Source organism: Mercenaria mercenaria, chromosome 1 (genome assembly GCF_021730395.1).
Source record: "Mercenaria mercenaria strain notata chromosome 1, MADL_Memer_1, whole genome shotgun sequence".
NCBI lineage: Eukaryota > Metazoa > Mollusca > Bivalvia > Venerida > Veneridae > Mercenaria > Mercenaria mercenaria.
In genome coordinates, this window is record NC_069361.1 from 71,345,567 (window position 1) to 71,366,929 (window position 21,363).

The 21,363-nt window shown below is 34.8% G+C and overlaps 1 protein-coding gene across 2 annotated transcripts in view; it reads right to left on the bottom strand.

The window, feature by feature from the left end:
* Positions 1-3,530: 3,530 nt before the first annotated feature.
* The window catches only part of LOC128559249 (sushi, von Willebrand factor type A, EGF and pentraxin domain-containing protein 1-like), a 35,458-nt gene continuing 17,625 nt past the window's right edge, over positions 3,531-21,363 (bottom strand). Inside the window, exons 3-10 of one of the 2 annotated variants that reach the window (XR_008372281.1) lie at positions 21,034-21,237; positions 19,948-20,163; positions 18,066-18,263; positions 16,789-17,001; positions 15,921-16,130; positions 13,370-14,002; positions 10,589-11,209; positions 3,531-10,378 (exon numbers count right to left, since the gene is read on the bottom strand). Coding sequence is in view for 1 of the 2 variants with exons in the window: in XM_053550497.1 (XP_053406472.1) it covers positions 11,121-11,209; positions 13,370-14,002; positions 15,921-16,130; positions 16,789-17,001; positions 18,066-18,263; positions 19,948-20,163; positions 21,034-21,237 (1,763 nt within the window). In the remaining variant the exon portion in view is untranslated. Of the gene's footprint in view, positions 11,210-13,369; positions 14,003-15,920; positions 16,131-16,788; positions 17,002-18,065; positions 18,264-19,947; positions 20,164-21,033; positions 21,238-21,363 lie in introns of both variants that reach the window. The other variant, XM_053550497.1, reaches the window with a different exon arrangement.

Consider the following 21,363-nt stretch of genomic DNA (forward strand, 5'->3'; position numbering starts at 1 on the left):
TATACGAGCCGTAATTTAACACAAATTAAATTTATACGGTTATATTTCACGTAATGAAATCAGATCGTTGAACATTTTTAGTAGCTGTGTCAATTCAATGTTTTGCTTTGACAACAAAAAATCTATGTATGCCCTCCGACATGTGGTGTGAACAACGTTAAACTGAAAAGGGTGACAGCCGAATTATATTGCCGAATTTTTATAATTGTATACAGAGTATGTGAACAACAAATATATTCTCTTTTACGTAGACTTTATTTTGCAAAGCAATAAACAACCGAATACGCTGTTTCGTCATTTTACATGATTTTTGTTTACGTGTGCACATGATTTTTGTTTACGTGTGCCGGGTCCAGACTTTAGTTTACTAGGGACGTTAACGCCATGACTTCTTGGTGATCTGTTGCAGAACATCCTTAAGAAATTCTGGAATTGTGTACATTTGCTTTTTTCTTCTCTCCCCGCCCCTTCACCCCCCCCCCGATGAAATGTATGCGCCTGCCGTTGTTGTTTTTATTCAGTTAAAGCTAAGACATATTTTTTTTGTATCAGATTTTTTTTTCAAATCCTATCGACGGCAAATAAATTATTTATGACCTTTTAAAAGATTGGGCTGCAATTTAGTTCATGCTCACATAACGGACCGGCCTTTCTTATATATATACCAGCATTTCACCCAGTAACCAAATGTTTAAACCACGTAACTGTTTTCGGTGTGTGAAAAATAAAGTGTCACTTGAAAATGGATGATATTTTCAACACTTTTTTATTCAAATTCGTACTAGTTTTACATACAGTACGGACAACTGCACCCACGTATGATCTGAATTTTCAAGAACACACGAGATAAAAAGGTTTGACAGTTTTAGAAACAGTCGACGAATGTGATTCTCCAGAACAATGTTCAAGTAAGGCTTCTTTGGAATGATATCCAAAGTGTAAAACACAACAAAATCATAATGTGCTAATGTAAAAAAAAAATCTCACCGAAGTCTGTCACTACTTTTATTAGAAGGAACGGCTAACAGAACTTCCTTACCATTTTAGTTGCTGGGTTTAAAGTCGCACCGACACAATTATAGATCGTATGGCGACCTTCCAGCTTTGATGGTGGAGGAAGACCCAAGGTGACCTTCCATGCATTGTTTCATCACGAGCGGGCATCTGGGTAGAACCACCGACCTTCCGTAAACTAGCTGTATGGCTTCCTCACATGAAGAATTCAACGCTCCGAGTGAGACTCGAACCCACATCGGTAAAGGGCAAGTGATTTAAAGTCAGAGACCTTAACCACTCCGCCACGGAGCCCGCTCCTTTCCATTTGATTTACAAAACAGTATGCATTTATAAGTTATTCTGGATTTAAATGGAAGAAAGGTCATACAAGCATAAACCACGAACGATTTTTTCGAAGAAGTGGGGCGGGGCACCCTGTGTCCTCACCCTGAAATCTTTCTAGCATGTTTTTGCTATGCCATTAAAAGCTAAAAAAAAATTTCATCGCTTCGCGCGCACATCTACTCGTTAATCTAGCAAGTGCTCCTAGTAAGTTTTAGGGTAAAATTTAATAGAAGTATACAGCTTCCCTCGCACTTCATCATTCGTTAGAACTAGTATAAACTCGGGCGCTATTCCTCTAAAAACAAGAGGGTCATTGACCCTAAAGCGATCACCTGTAAAAGGCTTCAAGTGCATTTGTATAATGTATTGGTACAAGTACAGAGTTAGGTTCCTTCTATATTAGCCTATATTATATACATATCACAAAATTTTTAAAGTTTCCACTATATACATATAGGGAAAAGTGACCACGCATCCTGCCAGCCATGTTTTTTGACAAATCGGAATAATTTGAATAATTTTGGTAGAGGGTCACACAAAGACCGTTTGTGTAAAATTATTTTAAAATCGGGCAAGCAGGTTCACACAAGAAGATTTTTTAAAGTTTCCACTAGATACATATAGGGAAAAGTGACCATGCTCTCTGGCGGTCATGTTTTTTCACTAATCAAAATAATTTGAACAATCTTGGTGGAGGGTATCACAAGGACCACTTGTAATAAATTATTTTAAAATCAGGGCAGCAGTTTCACACAAGACGATTTTTCAAATTTCCACCATATATATATAGGGAAACCACGTCTCCTGGCGGCCATGTTTTTTGATGAATCAGAATAATTTGAACAATCTTGGTAGAGGGTCACACAAGGACCATTTGTGTTAAATTATTTCGAAATCGGGCCACTAGTTTCACACAAGAAGATTTTTAAAGTTTCCACTATATTGTACATATAGGGAAAAGTGACCACACCCATTGGCGGCCATGTTTTTTGACGAATAGGTAAAATTTGAAAAATCTTGGTAGAGGGAGACATAAGGACCATTTGTGTGAAATTACTTAAAAATCGGCCCAGTGGTTTAGGAGGAGATGTCATTTGAAGATTTTTCTGTTTATAGCTCTGGTGGCCCCTATGTGCAACCAAGCGGAACCATTTGAATAACTTTGGTAGAGAACCATCCAGGCCGAGTTTCATCAAAATCCATTCAGTTGTTTTGGAGGAGATGTCATTTAAACACAATTATTGACGACAGACGGACAACTTGACGGACTGACGATGGACACAGTGTGATCACAATAGCTCATCATATACAGCTTTGGTAGTGAACCACCCAAGGCACATCCAGGCCAAGTTTCATCAAAATCCATTCAGTGGTTTTGGAGGAGATGTCGTTTAAACACAATTGTTGACGACAGACGGACGACTTGACGGACGGACGAACGCACAACGGACACAGCGTGATCACAATAGCTCACCACGAGCACTTTGTGCTCAGGTGAGCTAAAAGCAAAACAATTTCTTGCTCGCTCCGCTTGCAAATCATAAATTACATCTGCCTTATGTAATAATTTATGCAACAAATACAAACGTTCTGCTCAGTGGTACGGATATTCCTATGCAAATGAAACCTAAAAGTAAGGATTTTCAGCTCGCTTTGCTCGCATGTCTTCAATTAGTATTATTTATACCACACGGAGTGAAAAGAGCAACACAGTCACATTTGAAGTCTCCTTATATATCACGAAAAAATAAACTTTAAAAAGTACAAAAATTGCCAGAACCACAAACCCTCCCCCATCCCCATGCAATCCTTCCCCATAACTAATGGGTCTTCGGGAATGTGTGACATGTTGGTAAAAGGTCAAGGTTTCAAATGTGCATGCGAGTAGTAAACATATAAAATTTTCAAGACACATTAACAAAATTTCCATATGTACTCGTAAGTACACAAAATGAACAATTCAAATTTCAACTGTTAAAGAACAATAAAAAAGTAATATATTTTCTCTCTCTTTTACCTCTCTTTCAGATCTAGTCCCTTGAAACATTTTCTTCTTTCATTTTTCAAAAAATAACTAACAAACAGATCATCACTACTATAAATTAACTCTAGAGATCAAATATTGATCTCTTTCTCACCTGTTACTTAATATTACTGAAATGTATAAATTTTTCACAACCAACTAAAAATCAAACCAGTAACAGTTTATTGGCAATTTTATTTACAAATATTTCAATACAAAAGCAAGATGTGACGTCAAAATAAATGAAAAACACATATAAATATATATATATACATGTATATATTGTATGAACTTAACCAAAAGCAACTTTTATTCCTCTGTTATTCCTCAGTATTGTAGGTGACCAGCATCAAAATATCCAATAATAAAGCAACAAGTATATGTAATTATTGTCTGAATCGGTAATTCTGTAAAGAGTTAAAAAATAATGATCAAAATATCTTATATAACAACTGAAACAGGATACTGTTCCAGTTAATGGCCAAAAATAAATTTTTTATCAGATTATTAATGTTTCAAAATTCTACCTCCTACAAATTTTGAAACACACTAAATTTTACCATTTTTTTTTAACATGAACATGGTGCTTCTTAGGTGATTGCAATAACCTAGAAATTTTATAAGATGTTGTTAGAATTGCAACTTCATAATGAAGAAAGATGTTTTAAATCAAAATTGTTGGCATATATGTAACATGGAAAATACTCCGTCAAAGTGGATTTAAATTTCTATAAAAAATTTCAAAACCAAACCAATCAATCTGATAATTTTTTAAAAATATTTTGGGGAATAAATCCTTAGTATAACTGCCTTCTTAGTTTGCTAGGATGGTGTTTAATATCAATACAGTTACACCTGAATGTAAGGACCATGCTTAGAAGAGGCAAAAAGTAGTCTTAATTTGCTGGAGGTCTTCACTGACTGGTTAAAAACACCCTGCAAATGTTAAAACAAGAAATGAAAAGAGTGTCACCTTTAGTTGGGTGGTCTCTGTTAACAGGCAGTCTTTGGGGGCAGGTTTTACCATATTTTCATTTGGTATTTAAAAAGAAATACTGTCAGACTTGCACAAGAGACATTTGTCTATTAAGAGACCACTTGCATTAAGAGACCATTTTTTCACTTCCATCTTGTTTTGTTGCAAAGCAAATAATTATGTAATAAGAGACCATCTGTGTTAGGAGGCCACTTTTCATTTCCTTTTTTGAGTTGTTCTAGAACAAATTACATTGTATTAGTTTAAAAGACCTGTTGTATTAAAAGACCACTTTTTTCCCTTTCCTCAGGTGGTCTTTTAACCCTTACCCTGCTGAATTTCTAAAATTGACTGGTCCATCATTCAATTTGGGCAATACAATTTATTATTCAAAGGGGAGTTTACTGAAAATTTACTGACTGAACAGCGAACAGTACATCCGTGCAGGCTGATCTTGGTCTGCACTGGTCGCAAAGGCAGAATCACTTGCCGCCAGCAGGCTAAAGGTTAAGGAAAATTGTTCTGAAAATGAACATGAGGGTCATTGACCCTAAAGTGCTCACCTGTGTACAGGGCTTCAAGTGTGTTTGTATAACGTAATGGTACAAGTACAGAGTTAGGTTTCTTCTATGTTAGCCTATATTATATACATTTCACACACTTTTTTGAACCTAGGGCAATAATTTGAACTACTTATGGATTCAGAGTAAAGATTTTCAAAGTTTCTTATATATAAGCCTTTAGTAAGTACATGTCATACACAGGGGTGTGGCCATTTTTGACCTTTGGGCAATAATTTGGACAATTATGGTAGAAAGTCAAACCCTTATATCACATGCCAAATATCAAAGCTCTAGAGAAAAAGATTTTTAAAGTCTGATAGCTGAAAACCAATTTTTAACCAAAAAGACCCAAATGTTCAATGAACCGGAACCATTTGAACAACACTAAAAACGTGTTACCCAGATATCATTTGTGTAAAGTTTCATCAAAATCCATTCAGTGGTTTTGGAGGAGGTGTTGTTTAAAGAAATTGTTGATCAAAAGTAACCATGCCCTCTGGCAGCCATGCTTTTTGACTAATCAGAAAAAAATGAACACTATTTGTAGAAGGTCACACAAAGACAATTTGTGTGAAATTATTTTAAAATCGGGCTAACAGTTTTATATATATGTATACTGTTTCTAAGTTTCTACAATATACATATAGGGAAAAGTGACCACGCCCCCTGGCAGCCATGTTTTTTGACGAATCAGAATAATTTGAACAATCTTGGTAGAGGGTCACACAAGGAACATTTGTGTAAAATTATTTTAAAATCAGGCCAGCTGTTTCACACAAGATTTTTAAAGTTTCTACTATATAAATATAGGAAAAAGTGACCACACCCCCTGGCGGCCATGTTTTTTGACAAATCGTATTTGAACAATTTTGGTAGAGGGTGACATAAGGACTATTTGTGTGAAATTATTTCTAAATAGGACCATCGGTTTAGGAGGAGAAGTCGTTTGAAGATTTTTCTATTTTTAGCTCTAGCAGCCCCTATGTGCAACCAAGCGAAACCATTTGAACAACTTTGGTGGACCACCCAAGCAGCATCCGGGCCAAGTTTCATCAAAATCCATTCAGTGGTTTTGGAGATGTAGTTTAAACATAATTGTTGACAATGGATGACTTGACGCACAGACGACGGACAAAGCGTGATCACAATACCTAACCATGAGCACTTTGTGCTCAGGTGAGCTAAAAACCATGTACCTCAATAAGTGAATGAAAGATCAAAACTAATTCAATAAATAAACGAAAGAACTGATCACAATACCTCTATATCTGCATAATTTTAAGTGAAGTTGCTCTGCTTTTTGTTAAAATGAGATAATTTAAAGTGAAATGCTGTCCACATAATAATACTTGTGAAACAAATATATAATACATGATTTCATTTGGCAAAAGACACAATCTAGAAAAAAAATATTGCATCAATCTCATTATCAAAGTTTACACGAAATTTATCAGTGCAAGGCAATTAAATTACCTAAAAATAAAATTTATATTTGCTTTTTTCTTAACCTTTATTACAAACCTTGTAAACTAAGGTGACTTTTTCTTCTTACTGATGAGGGAAATAGTAAAAAGAAAAAGTTTACTGTAAAATCATTAATTTCATGGGCATGAAATTTCATTGTTTAGGTCAAAACTGCAATTTCATGGGCATGAAATTTCATTGTTTAGGTCAAAACTGCAATTTCATGGGGATATTAATTTGTCGATTTCAACTATGGAACATAAAATGAATGGGAATTTTACTTGTTCGTAAGGATTAAATTTCGTGGACTGACTCAACCACGAAAATTTGTCCCCCACAAATATTAATGATTTCACAGTATAACATAGGTAAGATAAACTGGAAATTTCTTTCTGCATTCTAATTAACTATTATATCATTACTTCAAAAGTTACAAAATCATTAGAGTCAACAACTTTAAAGAAAAGTTTGACACTGTCCCCTAACTCTACTTCTATGTCACCCAGATTAAATATTTTCTGATTAATTTTGTCTGGCAGTACAATGTCGAGGCAAAGTGATTTAGTGAAATGTACGCAAGAGTTATTTATAAAGCATTTAATATAGGTTCTGTAAATATGTTGAAACTCTAATCAATGCAATTGTCATGCAATAAAACTATATGTATTAAAGAGGTTTAGCTTTAACTAAGAACAAAAATATCAAATATTAATTCATTTTCATTTTGAATTCTATCGATGTTGCTGTTCTAAGTATTTTGATATTGTGATTTATATCTAGAGGCATATCCATTTTTGCAAAAACAAATCTTCCCTATTCCCCTATATAAATTCACTCCCCCCCCCACCACACCAAAAAAAAAAAACAACACTTAAATCATAAGTGAACATCAGTGGAGTTTTTTTTTGTAGAAACTGCTCAAGTTCATTCTTTAGAAGTTTCTATTTAAGCATAGCTTTGCCTTGTTTGCATATCAAAGTAGATATATGTGTTTCACAAATTGGGCCTGTAAATTCATGTCTCCCTGGCCCAAAGGTTTTTTGGGGTTTTTTTAGGGGGGGGAGGGTGGGGGGAGGGGGAGGGGGAGGTAGGTACAAGGTATTCTTCCTGAAGGTATGACATTTTAGTTTTCAGACTGACTGAATGAACATCAGCATCTAACATGCAAATCAAGTCATTAGAGCAGACAGGACTCCAAGCTCACAAAAAAGTTCAGACTGCTGTCATGCCATTGGTCAATTTGAAAATTATGATCAGAATCAACCAATCAAATGCTCACATTCTGCGATCAGTCCCAATACTGTGATTTACAAGCTTGAATCCTGAGCTCTAGCAGACTGTCATGCAGCATGTTTTTGCCCACTTGAGGCTTTCCCTCGGCTTTAACAAAATGTAAAAACAACAATTTCTGAAAATGCCTTCAATTGAACCAGTTTTTGTTAAAACGAGTTGCTAACGATTTCTTTGAAGTTCAAACTTTCTTTAAAAAAATACAGTGCTACCTCACTACAGAGGCCCTCTGAACAACAATTCCCTCCTTGCAACAACACTTGCTTCTGACTCCTAATATGCCAACTGTTCTTTATTTTACCTCTCTACAACAACTCCCTCTGAAAATAACAACCAAATATTCTGTCTCCCAAAGAGTGTTGGTGTAGAGAGGGAGCACTGTACTCATTTTAACAATGGTAATGAATGTTAAAAGCTGAAAACAATTTGATGTTTGTTTTTTTCATTCAAAATCCTTGCCCCATTATTAATTATGTGTCACTTATATCAGACTATCATGTTCGTTTTTAAAAATTAAAATCCAAAACACAAAATTTTAATTTTCCTAAAATTCCACCATCAAACTCAATTGCTCATTATTAACTTGGTATATATCTTTACAGGTATTTACTTCTGACACTTAGAAATAGTCCAACATCCTTTTGAATGAAATTCAAAAACTCATCTGAAAAATTCATGTTTCTTCCTTTTTAGTCTTTTTTCATCAGACTTAGGAAAGTTTATCACAAGTGTAAATGATTTAAGTAACACACACAAATGTTGCACAACCATACCCGTCACAGGAAAATATCAGAACACTGAAAACAGATAGCACATGTGTACATCTAGAAAGACAATTTTTTTAAGGACAGACAGACAGACAGACAGATATTTAAATAAACATAGCCAAAAAGGGCTCATATACAAAAAAGGGCTCACATACAAAAAAATAAATTCAATACATAAAATGGTTTTGACTATTCCAATAAACAGGATGTATGTAAAAATACCCATCTATAATTCATGTATTTCAATTTTCAGAATTTCATACAAATCAAAAATTGTTCTAATGAAACTATAGCTTGAAAGAAACAACAAAAATCTTTCTTTTCATTAAATCTAATTAAACAATAATATCAAAGTCTTATCAAGTAGATTGTATCAACATACACACAAACAAAATTGCAGATCTTTTATATGAATACATGATTAACTCATAAAATCAACTTTTCTTTCTCATAAAAATTCCTCAAATACTATGACAAAATCATACTTTCTTCTAATGTACTGCCATAATGCATTCTTTAATTAAAAATGAACTAGACAAATGTGGGAACAATTACATAATACATGTTTTAAAGCAAAATAATCATTTTATATGAAACAATTTTATATTCCTCTTGCAGTGGTACTGTTCAACAGTATAAAAAAAATATTCTTGATTACATTATCTAAATCAATCTCAACAATCTGCCACTCACCACTGTGGACTCGGAACCTCGCTTCAAGAGTAGAATTTTTAAATTGAGCGAGGTGTAGAATTCTTTCAGGTTAGGAAGCCATCCAGCTGGCTTACTAAAGGTCGGTGGTTCCACCCAGGTGCAAGTCCTTGCCCGCGTTAATGCCTGGAGGGGCACTAAGGGTCTCCCCACACCATAAAAAGCTGGAAAGTTGCCAAATGACCTATACCTGTGTGGGAGTGGCGTTAAACTGAGCCCCCCAAAAATCTAAATAGACCCAAATATACAACCCAGCCCCGAGCCTCCCCTCTCTCAATTTGACCAAGACAGACAAAATCCTCTTTTTGAATTTTTTTCAATTATATCCAAGTATTCATTTCATTCCATTTAAAAACTGATAATACTCATTTCAAAAACATTATATTTTTTAATTTCTGTTTAATATTTTAAATTTTTAGTGGAGATTTTGTTCCCCTTGATCAAATTGGGAAGAAAAAAATATGTCCTAGGGGATTCTCTCTTACACTCTTTCAGCACCATCAATAAGTGCTCTTTTAAAACAAAGGACATTGTTGAATGTTCACTTCAGCCTTTAATGGCCAACACAATTTTAAAATTTGTCAAGTTGAAAATAACTGAAAAAATTATATATATTTTTCCTATCAGAATATTCTTCTTCTTTATTGTAATAATTCCTTTTTCATCATTCAATACAGGTTCATCACAGATTAGAAAAAAAAAAAGAGATGCATTTTTTATTGCCATATTTAGGACACACAAGATGATGAGAGTGTTTATGAAGCTTCTTTCAATGAATTTATACTCATTTTCTTTGGATGTGGTCGCTGGAACTGAAAATCTCAGATTTGTTTTAAAAAAAAAACTGAAAAAAAAAACTGATAGTTCCCATACCCGTACTGTTAAATGTGTATATCTTTGTCAGATGTTTCCTACAACAATAAATAAATTTGCAAAATATTGCTTGCAGTTTTTTTAAAGAAAGTTCTTCATAAAAGAAACTCCACTTACAGACTTTCAGTTTTTAGACCGTTTTGGGCAAAAGTCAATCTTCATTTCTATACCCAATTTTCAATTCAGCTTCTTAACACAACTTAATGTTCTGTTATAACCTGCTATCTTATAAAAAAGCAATGCAAGATGTGCTCTACATAATTAGTTTCCGAAAATCATATGAGCTATTCATTTTGTCTGCAGTGATACAAGGTGGGTCTGGTATGAGCTGTCTGGTTTATCTAATACAATAGGGTGAAGTTGTTTAACCCTTAGCATGCTAGATAAATTGTCGTCTGCTGGAAATGTCATCTGCTAAAATTGTAAAGTTCATTCAATTTGCTCCAAAATTGGAAGAAATATTGTCAGAGTAGCAAACAGCTTGGAACCTGATCAGACGCCGATTTAATCGGCGTCTGATCTGGTTCCAAGCTGTTTGCAAAGGCTGTTAAATTCGCCTGCAGCAGGCTAAGGGTTAGACATCATCCACTGTTTATCAGGAATGTTCATCTCAAAAAAAGTCACAGCCCATTAACAAGGACTTGGCATTGGACGTTCATAATCTCTGTTGTATCTTCAATGTTTATCACTAATTATCCAGTTTAACATTCAACATTAAGTCCATGTCTGACGGTTTATCATCCACCATTGTGATTGTTTAAAGCACTAAAAATGTGCTTGGTTATAATATATATATCTGTTTATCAGCACTACAAGATGTGCTTGGCATATATGTTTATCATGTATAATATTGTTTATCAATTATGTTTATCTGTTTGTTTGATTTATCAGCACCATGTGATGGGCCTCACAATGTTTATCATCAGCTGTTTGGTGTTTTTAATTGCACTACAAAACATGCTAAATCACAATCACTACAAGATGCGATTAGCATATATGTTTATCATATATGGTTTATCTTCAATGTTCATCATCAATTGTAGTTAATCAGCACAATGTCATGTACTTGGTATGTACGTTGATCATCTATGGTTTATCTAAAATGTTTATCATCAATTGTCTGGTTTATCTTGTACATCATCGTCATTACCTACAGATTCTATTTCATCACTTCTTTGGTTACTCTCTAACAATGGAACATCTGAAATGGTAAAATATACACACTTGCAGAAAGAATCTCAACATATTTTCTGAAAAATAAAAAATTCGAGGATACTGTGAAACTATTTAACTGAAAATGTAAGATCTGGCGTTCAGGAGTGAAAGGTAGTTGATCTTACATGTAAACACAAACACATTTTATTTTTATTTCATTAGTTTCAATGGCTTTAACCAAATTTTGTATATCTGATTATTTTCAACAAGTGAACAATATTATATGAGCCGTGTCATGGGAAAACCAACATAGTGGGTATGCGACCAGCATGGATCCAGACCAGCCTGCGCATCCACGCAGTCTGGTCAGGATCCATGCTGTTCGCTAATAGTTTCTCCAATTCCAATAGGCTTTAAAAGCGAACAGCATGGAGCCTGACCAGACTGTCGGATGCGCAGGCTGGTCTGGATCCATGCTGGTCGCACACCCACTATGTTGGTTTTCTCATGGCACGGCTCAAATTATACTCAATATGTTTTGACTATTAAGTTACAACATATGCATCAGCCTCAATATTTCACTGAAAACAAGAGCACCGCCTTGCGGGTGCTGACGCTCATCTGATTTTTTTTGTGTAATAGAAATATTGTCCTACCCATGATTTTCTAAGTCTAAAAAGGGCCATCATTCTTGCAAAAAGCAGGATAGAGTTATGTTTCTTGATGTACAGTGTCCACTTATGATGGTGAAAAACTGTTGCAAGTTTTAAAGCAATAGCTTTAATAGTTTATGAGAAAAGTTGACTTAAACATAATACTCAACCAAGAAAATGATTTTCTAAGTCCAAAAGGGGCAATAATTATTGCAAAAAGCAGGATGGAGTTATGTTGCTTGCTGTACAGGGTCAGCTTATGATGGTGAACAAGTGTTGCAAGTTTCAAAGCAATAGCTTTGATAGTTTAGGATAAAAGCTGACCTAAACATAAAACTTAACCAAGAAAACTGATTTTCTAAGTCCAAAAGGGGCAATAAATCTTGCAAAAAGCAAGATGGAGTTATGATTCTTGACGTACAGGGTCTGCTTATGATGGTGAACAAGTATTCCAAGTTTCAAAGCAATAGCTTTGATAGTTTAGGAGAAAAGTTGACCTAAACATAAAACTTAACCAAGAAATCTGATATTTTCTAAGTACAAAAGGGGCCATAAATCTTGCAAAAAGCAAGATGGAGTTATGTTTCTTGCTATACAGGGTCAGCTTATGATGGTGAACAAGTATTCCAAGTTTCAAAGCAATAGCTTTGATAGTTTAGGAGAAAAGCTGACCTAAACATAAAACTTAACCAGGCAACGCCGACGCAGACGCCGACGCCGACGCCGACAACCGCTCAAGTGATGACAATAACTCATCATTTTTTTTCAAAAAATCAGATGAGCTAAAAATGTAATAAATATTTGAAGGAGGAATTTTTAGTCAAATAAACACAAATTATGCTAACACAGTACATATTTTCAGCTTTTCTATACTGCATAGGTAGAACCATAAACCTCCAACAAGTCAACTTGACAGCTTCCTCAAATCAGAGAACTGCACATTCGAAGCTTTGTGAACCCTCAGCTGCTGTGAAATCTAGACCAGAATACAGTTGAAACTCGTTTTCTTGAGCTTGCTTATCTCTCAGATCAGCTATCTCAGACATTTTCCTTCCTAAATACACATGCAACAAGTATCATTTTAAGTTGAATTCTGGTTACCGATCTGGCATCTCAAAACAGAGAGCTCAATCTCATGAAATTTGAGATGCAGAGTTTCAACTGTATAATATCAAGGGTCAAGCTTTATTTTTACGAGGGCTGAGGATTTTTCATATGAGCTAGCTGGATATTAATTCATTTATCACTTGAAAGTTAATGTGCAATAAGTTGTAAACTTTCATTAAAATCAGAACAAGCTATTACCACCTGTAACAGATATAAAACTTTGCTACCTCCAGCTAAAACTCCTCAATATAAGCACTGTAAAAATGTCCTTTTTCTATATCAAATCATCATCTTTAAAAAAAATTTCCAATGCAAATACTTTTTATCAGTAACTTCCTTGAATATTAGCAAATCCATTGAATAGTATATATTTCCATCAGAGATGACCAAAATCCTCTTAAAAAAAGTCATACTTAACAAAATTTTAAACAAAAATTTCAACATACCTTCAGTGACTAAGCTACCATTAGATGAGTTGATACTGCCAGCAGTGGCTCGTCTCGACACATTGGAATGATGCGATGACGCACTATCACAGGTTTCTATTGTCACAGCTGTGGATGCATCACTCATGCTCACATTCACTGTGTCTATAGAACCAAACACTTCTGATATACCATCTCTATTCATTGTACTTGTCGTTATAATTGAATGTCTGCTTGATGCTTCTCCGCTATGCAACTGCCCCGGTCGGAAATTCGTAGGAATGCTAGGTAGTGGGCGATACTCTCCAACTTGACCTTGACCTGTCCTCTGAGTACCATGATTATGTTGGTTATTTCCCCTGATGGCCTCTTCATACGAAGGCAAAGCAACCTGTGCGTTATCATAGCCGATAAGTAGCATACGATCTTGTTCGTCCAACGAATTGCTGTGAACTCTGGAATACGGTGGCGGAACAGATGACGTTCTGCACAATCGAGGTGGGTGGGGTTTTCTACGTCTAAACACCATTATAACCATTATCAACAGTAAAACGCCAAGAACACTGCATGCTGTAGCAACAACAATCGCCAATGTACTCATGTGTGACTGGTTACTACTGGAATCATTAGACTTGTTATCGTTGATTTCTTTGTCTGTTGAAAGAGAAATAATTTGGATTTTTCATAACTAAATTCAGTGAGATAGGCTCTCTGGAGCCATGAGGGCTCAAGCACCAAGGCTAACTCATGTGATTCATGGGATTTTTGCTGTGTTTACTGTGAAATCATTAATATTCGTGGGGGACTAATTTTTGTCGATTTCTTCGTTGGGCCAATCCACAAAATTTAATCCCAACAAACAAGTAAAATTCCCATTCATTTTATGTTCAAAAGATGAAATCCACGAATTCATATCCCCACAAAATTGCTGTTTTGACCAAAACCATGAAATTTCGTGCCCACGAAATTAAATGACTTTACAGTACGCAAACTCGAGCTATCATCGGAGTACATAATACGCCCGATGTAGATAATAATGTGGAACAATCGTTTGAGTGAAATCCATTTGGTGATACAAGAGACAGAGCAAAAGTGCAAACAAAATTCAACCAGAATGTTTTATGTCCTAAAAGGGACTTAACTCATGAAATATTTCTGCCAGAGTAATGTATATGCCATATGCTAGAGTTGATGACGTAGAAAAAAATATTTCAGGTTTGAATCAAACCAAAGATAAAGTGAAAATGCATCAAAAATTTAAAAATGTTAAGCGCAACAAAAATTTCAACAAGCTATTTTAGGACATACTTTGTATAGTCAAACTATTTCATACGACTTCTAGCAAAAGCTACGATACCAATGGTAAAGTTACAGAGAAAGTATTATAAGAGACTGTATGATCATATATATATATCTTATCACAAATATGTTAAAACAGAAAATAGTAAAAGTATGAGCATATATTAGACAAGAGCTGTCAGTGGACAACACGCTCGACTATTCTCAGTGATTAATAGTATAATATAAGCTATGAGTAAAACTTTAAATTTAACATTAAAATAAGCATATTCTATGTCGAAAAGGGGCCATAATTCTGTCAAAATACTTGATAGAGTTGCCTCCTCCTTTTTACAGACTGGGGTCATGATGGTTAACAAGTATGCAAAATATCAAAGCAATATCTTAATAGACTTTGAAAATATTTGGGGTGGAATGCAAACTTTAACATTTGTATGACGCTCACGCTGACACCGGGGCGGGTAGGATAGCCCCCCTATTCTTTGAATAGTCGAGCTTAAAATGCATTTATAAGGCTTAGTATTCTATCTAGCTTACATAATGAAAGTGATATAGATTTTAATTAAGTAGAGAATACTAATGCTTCGATTGCCTAAACCAAGGGTGATAACAAGCCTAAAATTCCAAGTCTGATTGAGAACTTTTGTTTGCAGAAAGTCTTAATTAATCAATAATCTGAGCCATGCCATGGGAAAACCAACATAGTGGGTATGCGACCAGCATGGATCCAGACCAGCCTGCGCATCTGCGCAGTCTGGTCAGGATCCATGCTAATCGCTAACAGTTTCTCTATTTCCAATAGGCTTTAAAAGCGAACAGCAAGGAGCCTGACCAGACAGCGCGGAAGCGCAGGCTGGTCTGGATCCATGCTGGTTGCAAAGCCACTATGTTGGTTTTCTCATGGCACGGCTCATTTGTTAAAACTTAGGTACATTATGAACAAAATGCAGTATGATTAAATGACCAGGGCTGGTATTCATAAAGCTCCTAAGGGAAAATTTTCCCTAAGGGACTAACTAAGAGAAAAATTCCAAAGTGATTTTGTGGACAATCGTCAAGATAGTGGGAATGTCTAACAATATTGTCACATACAGTCTGGCATAGTAATGAAGATTATCAATAAATCTTATAAAAGTCTACACTTTTCTTTTGCGCTATGTTGTTCAGGAAATTTTACAAAGTTAAGGATTTTCTTAAGTTTTCTCCTTAGGAGCTTTATGAATATGGGCCCAGAGCATTTTAAAAATCAAGAAAAATGGGGCTTTTACAGTACCTTGAATACATGAAGGCATTGTGTAATCCCACTGTCCATCTTGTTTGCATGTAACAATCGATTGACCAATCAGCTTGTAACCCTCCTTACAAACACACTCCACATGCATTCCAGCAAAAAATGGTTCACAGTATTGTAGGTCACTCTTTGACTCACAGAAACAGCGTCCATTGCTTACAGAGTTTATGCTTTTGCAATACTTGCTTGATTCTGAAAAACAAACACATATTACTTTTTACCTTGTTTCTATAGGAATGATTTAACACTAATTAAAAGACTGAAGGGTTTTAGCAATCAAGCAGTTATATTTACAAAGTTATATTAAGGGACTTTCCTGTTTTAAGTTCGGGTGGCATCTGAACACCATTTGAAACATACATGACAGATCCATACATTGATGCTCCTGGACAAGTTTCATGAAAACTGGTCTATCAGTTCATGAGAATTTTTTTTTTTAATTAAAATATTGATGATGGACAAAATACAACAGGTACCAAGGCATTTACTTACAATTAACAGACTTATCTATAGTTTTACTTTATACCTTGAAAAAATATCATATATAAGCAGCATCATAAGAAAACCAACAAAATGCATTTGCAACCAGCATGGGTCCAGACCAGCCTGCGCATCTGCACAGTCTGGTCAAGATCCATGTGGTTCACTTTCAAAGCCTATCACAATTTAAAGAAACCGTTAGCGAACAGCATTAGTCATGACCAGAAAGCGCAGATGCGCAGGCTGGTCTGGATCCATGCTGGTCGCAAACACACTATGTTGGTTTCCGCATGGTGCGGCTCATATTTACTGTTTTCAATTTTGTAGAAATTACAATCAGTTATGCATTCAGAAAATAGAATATACAAACCTTGCATGGGAACACACTTTGGGGGATGATGTGACCATCTTGACCCTTCCATACATTCAATGCTGGATGGGCCTATCATTTTGTAGCCTGCACTACACACATAATGAACAACTGTGCCAAGTCGGTAACGAAACATGTCTTTTATGCCAGCATCAAGAATTCTGAAACCCCCATGATTTATTTCTTGCGGTTCTGGACACATTTCTAGAGATACTGTGAAACAAAGGAAAACAAAACTCACTTCAAGTGTAAACAAAGTAACTACTAACTACAGTCAAAATTATCCAAAAGACCATCAACATAGAGATCAAACGGCACTACAAACTGTTTGATTTCAAATTAATACATTTCATTTTGCAGCATGTTTTAATCTGCTGTTACACTTAAGCTTGACCAAAGAGCAATAAAACATAAATAGATTGGCAACTTGAAAAGCATATCAAGCAAATCTCGCCAAGATCACGTGGGAACTGAATGAGATCTCGTTTTACCAGTGTATGAAACAGACAACAAAAGGATAAATTTTGTATCATGAAAAACTTTCTATCAGATCGTTTGTTTATAATGATAATGGTGTTGATTTGATCACAAGTAATCATGTCAGCAAATGCTTCAATAAGATAATGCAGTGACACGAGCTTATGCGAGATTATCTCCTGTTGCCATTCTGTATATTTAATACTTCTTTGGCTTGCCTAATGTTTTGTATGTCATAACAGTTTCGCTACAGCTTAAAACAGTAAATGAGTCCTTCACAGTCAGATAGTCTAAAGTTATAACGAAGTGTGAACAACTATTATAATAGATCAGTAACAATAGTGAAAAAGAAAAATAATTTAAACTATGTATATGATTGTACCCAACAAATATATTTACCAAACAATCAATGCTTTCAAGTGGTTTGTCATCTGATTTAATAAGGTTATGAGATGAGCAAAATTGGGACAGAGCCTTGTTATGATGCTAAAGATCAAGTATGATGAAGATTCACCAAACAGTTCATGAGAAGTTTTTCTATTTTACATCTTGCAGTGTCTGGTCTAGGAAATCCATTCAAACAAAACTGAATGGGATCCATGTAAGGACAGACAAAGTTTGGTGAAGATCTATCAAGGCTGATATATTAGTAGATGTTTGCAGGCCTTTTCTATTTTTAACTCTGGCAGCCCCTTAAAGGGGTCAAGCAGACTTATTAACAAAATCTAGAAAGGACCATGACAGAATGTGACAGAGCAAGATTCTTGTAAGATAAGATACTGAATGATGATAAAACTCACTGCAGGTAGGGATATTTCCCTGCCAATCCCCGTTACTGCACACTAAATGATTAGCCTTGCTGTCCACCATTGTATAACCCGCATTGCATGTGTAATATACTTCCTGTCCTTCTGCCATCTCCATATTAACCATGGGCATGTTTAAAGATTCACCTCTAGTACTGTGTGGAACATCTGGTGGACTTCCACAAAGTCTCACTATAAAGAAACACAATAATGAAATTTTCACAAAACTGTTTTATCTTAGCTATATTTTATCACTAGATTTAGATTTTTTTAATCTAGAATATCTTCTAGAAATATCTGTTGAAACTTGACTGAATAGATTACCTGTGAATTTAGAACTACATGTATAACAACAAACATCTTATCACGTTAAAACTGATTGTGAAAAAAATATCCATTTATAATGAAAAGTAGCATTACATATTCAGATGTATACTGGCCCTTTTTGTTTGGATTTTAAATGGGCACAATACAGAGGCTTTCCAGGTTTTGCTCAAAGAGCCAGGCCCAAGGTGCACATCCTGTCAATATTACAGGCAAGGGTAGGCACCCAGACAGAACCTGCAACCTTATGTAAGCCAACTGGATTACTTCATCAAATGAAAGAATTTGAAGACTTAAATAAATGTGGAGTTATTGTTTATATTTTCAAATATGAAATTTGAACATAACATACATTTAATAGGAACAGACATTTTAGCTCATTATCAATTATTTAAATTCATTATATCATTTAAACAAGAGGGAAGCTTTGATTTCTGATTATGTATTAAGCACATCATCCATTCTTACTGAAGACTGTAATTCTTGAAGGGCCCTTTTAGTAACATTTTTACATATCCTGCAAGGTTAATTGGGATAGTATAAATATTTTCAGTTCAAAGTTCAAGAGTTTGACCCAATAGTTAGAGTTAAATGCTAACATCAACAGCAGACAATGCCCACATGGGGAAATGCCTTTTAAGATATTTCTATAATTTGGTGTGAGAAGGTTCTTTGTTACTTAGTGAAAACAAGATAGTACCGGCTCTAGCAGAATTATATAAATTTTGTGTATCCTGACAAGCTGTTCCAAAATGTCATAAACCAAGCTGTACAAGAAAAACTATACTTTTTGAAGAGCAATATGGATAAATAAGCACTGTCATAAAAAGGCCCGCCAACTTAATTTTATAGGTGGATAGAACAAAACAAAAACGACTAAAAAATGTAGCAAATTCGAACCCCATGTGTGGTCAGTTCTCCTATTTATAACTTGACAATATGTCTAAAGTCATTCATCATCCAACTCTGTTCATGTCTCTGTTAACCTTTAGCAGGCTGATCATGGTCTGACACCCCTTTGAATCAGAAGTGGTACTGCCCAAATTGAATGGTGGACAAGTCCATTTTAGAAATTCAGCAGGGTAAAGGTTAAGATACTACACAAAGCTCATCAGCACTGGCACAGAACCAAGCAACACTGTTTAGATTAACTGGTTGTTATCACAGAACTGAAACACTTTTGAAAAACAATGCTAACTCCCACTTAAAACTTGATTATTGATATGAAAAATCCAAAACTGCACACTATTGGAATCCTAGCATTACAGAAGCATGAAATTTTGTGGTTTCAACTAAAATGGCTATTTTGCGGGAGATATTATTGGCAGACTTCAACTTTCAATGATAAAATGAATTTGAATCATTTTCATTCTTTGTGCTTTAATTTTGTGGGTTCATGCAACTGCAAAAGCCATAAAATGTATTCTTCATATTTTTTTAAAGCAATGATTTCAAATTTCACAGTATTTCATCTGGATCTTCAGAAAAAGATTTTTTCATTATAATTTCTAAATTTTCAGACATCGTTTTAGCATCGGTTTTAAACACCTACCTGAGCATTCTGGGTTGATGATCCAACCATCACTGGTAGCCCATTTCCCATCTTGACTACAGTATAAGTTGAGGGCCCTGACAAGTGTACTGTCAACCTTCATTGCATACTGGTTATGACATTGCACTTGAATTGAATCTCCCGGTGCGAAGTGAGAACCATAGTTATACTTGATGTTTCCGTTGGCAAGGAATGGTTTCTCGCATGATACCATTTCTGGACATGAAAAGTAATTCTGGATATGAAATGTAATTCTGGATATGAAAAGTAATTCTGGATACAAAAAGTAATTCTGGACATGAAAAGTAATTCTGGATATGAATAGTAATTCTGGACATGCAAAGTAATTCTGGACATGAAAAGTAATTCTGGATATGAAAAGTAATGTAATTCTGGATAATGAATAGTTATGTATTCGCAGCGTAATTCTGAATAAGAAAAGTTACATATGAACGATACACAGTAAACTGTTACAAATATTACTGACTGAGTAAAAAGAGAATATTGGGAACAAAGGAAATTCGTCCATTATTGAAAGGTTATATAATATTACATCAAAAAAATACATTTTCAACCGCTAATGAGTAACTACTGTATTTTTTTCTGCAAATTAAAACTGATGTATATAATAGTCATAGTACAAGAATGTTGAAACCATTTTCGATCATCTGACAAGTGGAAAAAATATACCATTTTTAAAGGGGTTTGCCTTCAAATGTACATAACAATATATTTTTTTTATAAACAAATCGAAAAAAAAAACAACTCTAGATAAATTTTCATTCTTTATTTAAACTGATAATTTAAAAGTTTAATATGTAATGTTCAGCTAAAATCCTTCTTTTTTCACAACTAATCTTATTGTGTGACAAAGGTACAAATATTTTACAAACTTTATCAAGTTAGTGCTTTTTTTTAAATAAACAAAATGAATTACTTGCTGTTTATATATCTTCTATTATGACTACTTAGTTACAAATAAAAGCATAAATTTTCTAAAATTTGGAAAAAAACTCTAAAGGGGCCCATATGGGCCAAAAATTTTCCGTAACAGTTTGGAAAGAAAAATGCTGTTCTATAACATACCAAATGCAGGTTTAACTACAGCCACCTCAATGCATGTCGGCATCTCTGGAGGACTCCAAGTTCCATTACTCAAACATACTCGACTCGCGTGACCTTTCAACTCATATCCATCGTGACATTTAAACATTATGGTCTTTGGACTGCTTTTCTCCATCCAAATACCATTGTGAAACTCATCAGGGTTTGGACAAGCTGTACCATAGCCTAAAAAAAAACAAAGAAAACTAACGTGTTTCAGTCATAAATCTCTACTAGTCTGCATACATTAAGCTTCTCCTTCATTTGAGCCGCACCATGAGAAAACCAACATAGTGCGTTTGCGACCAGCAT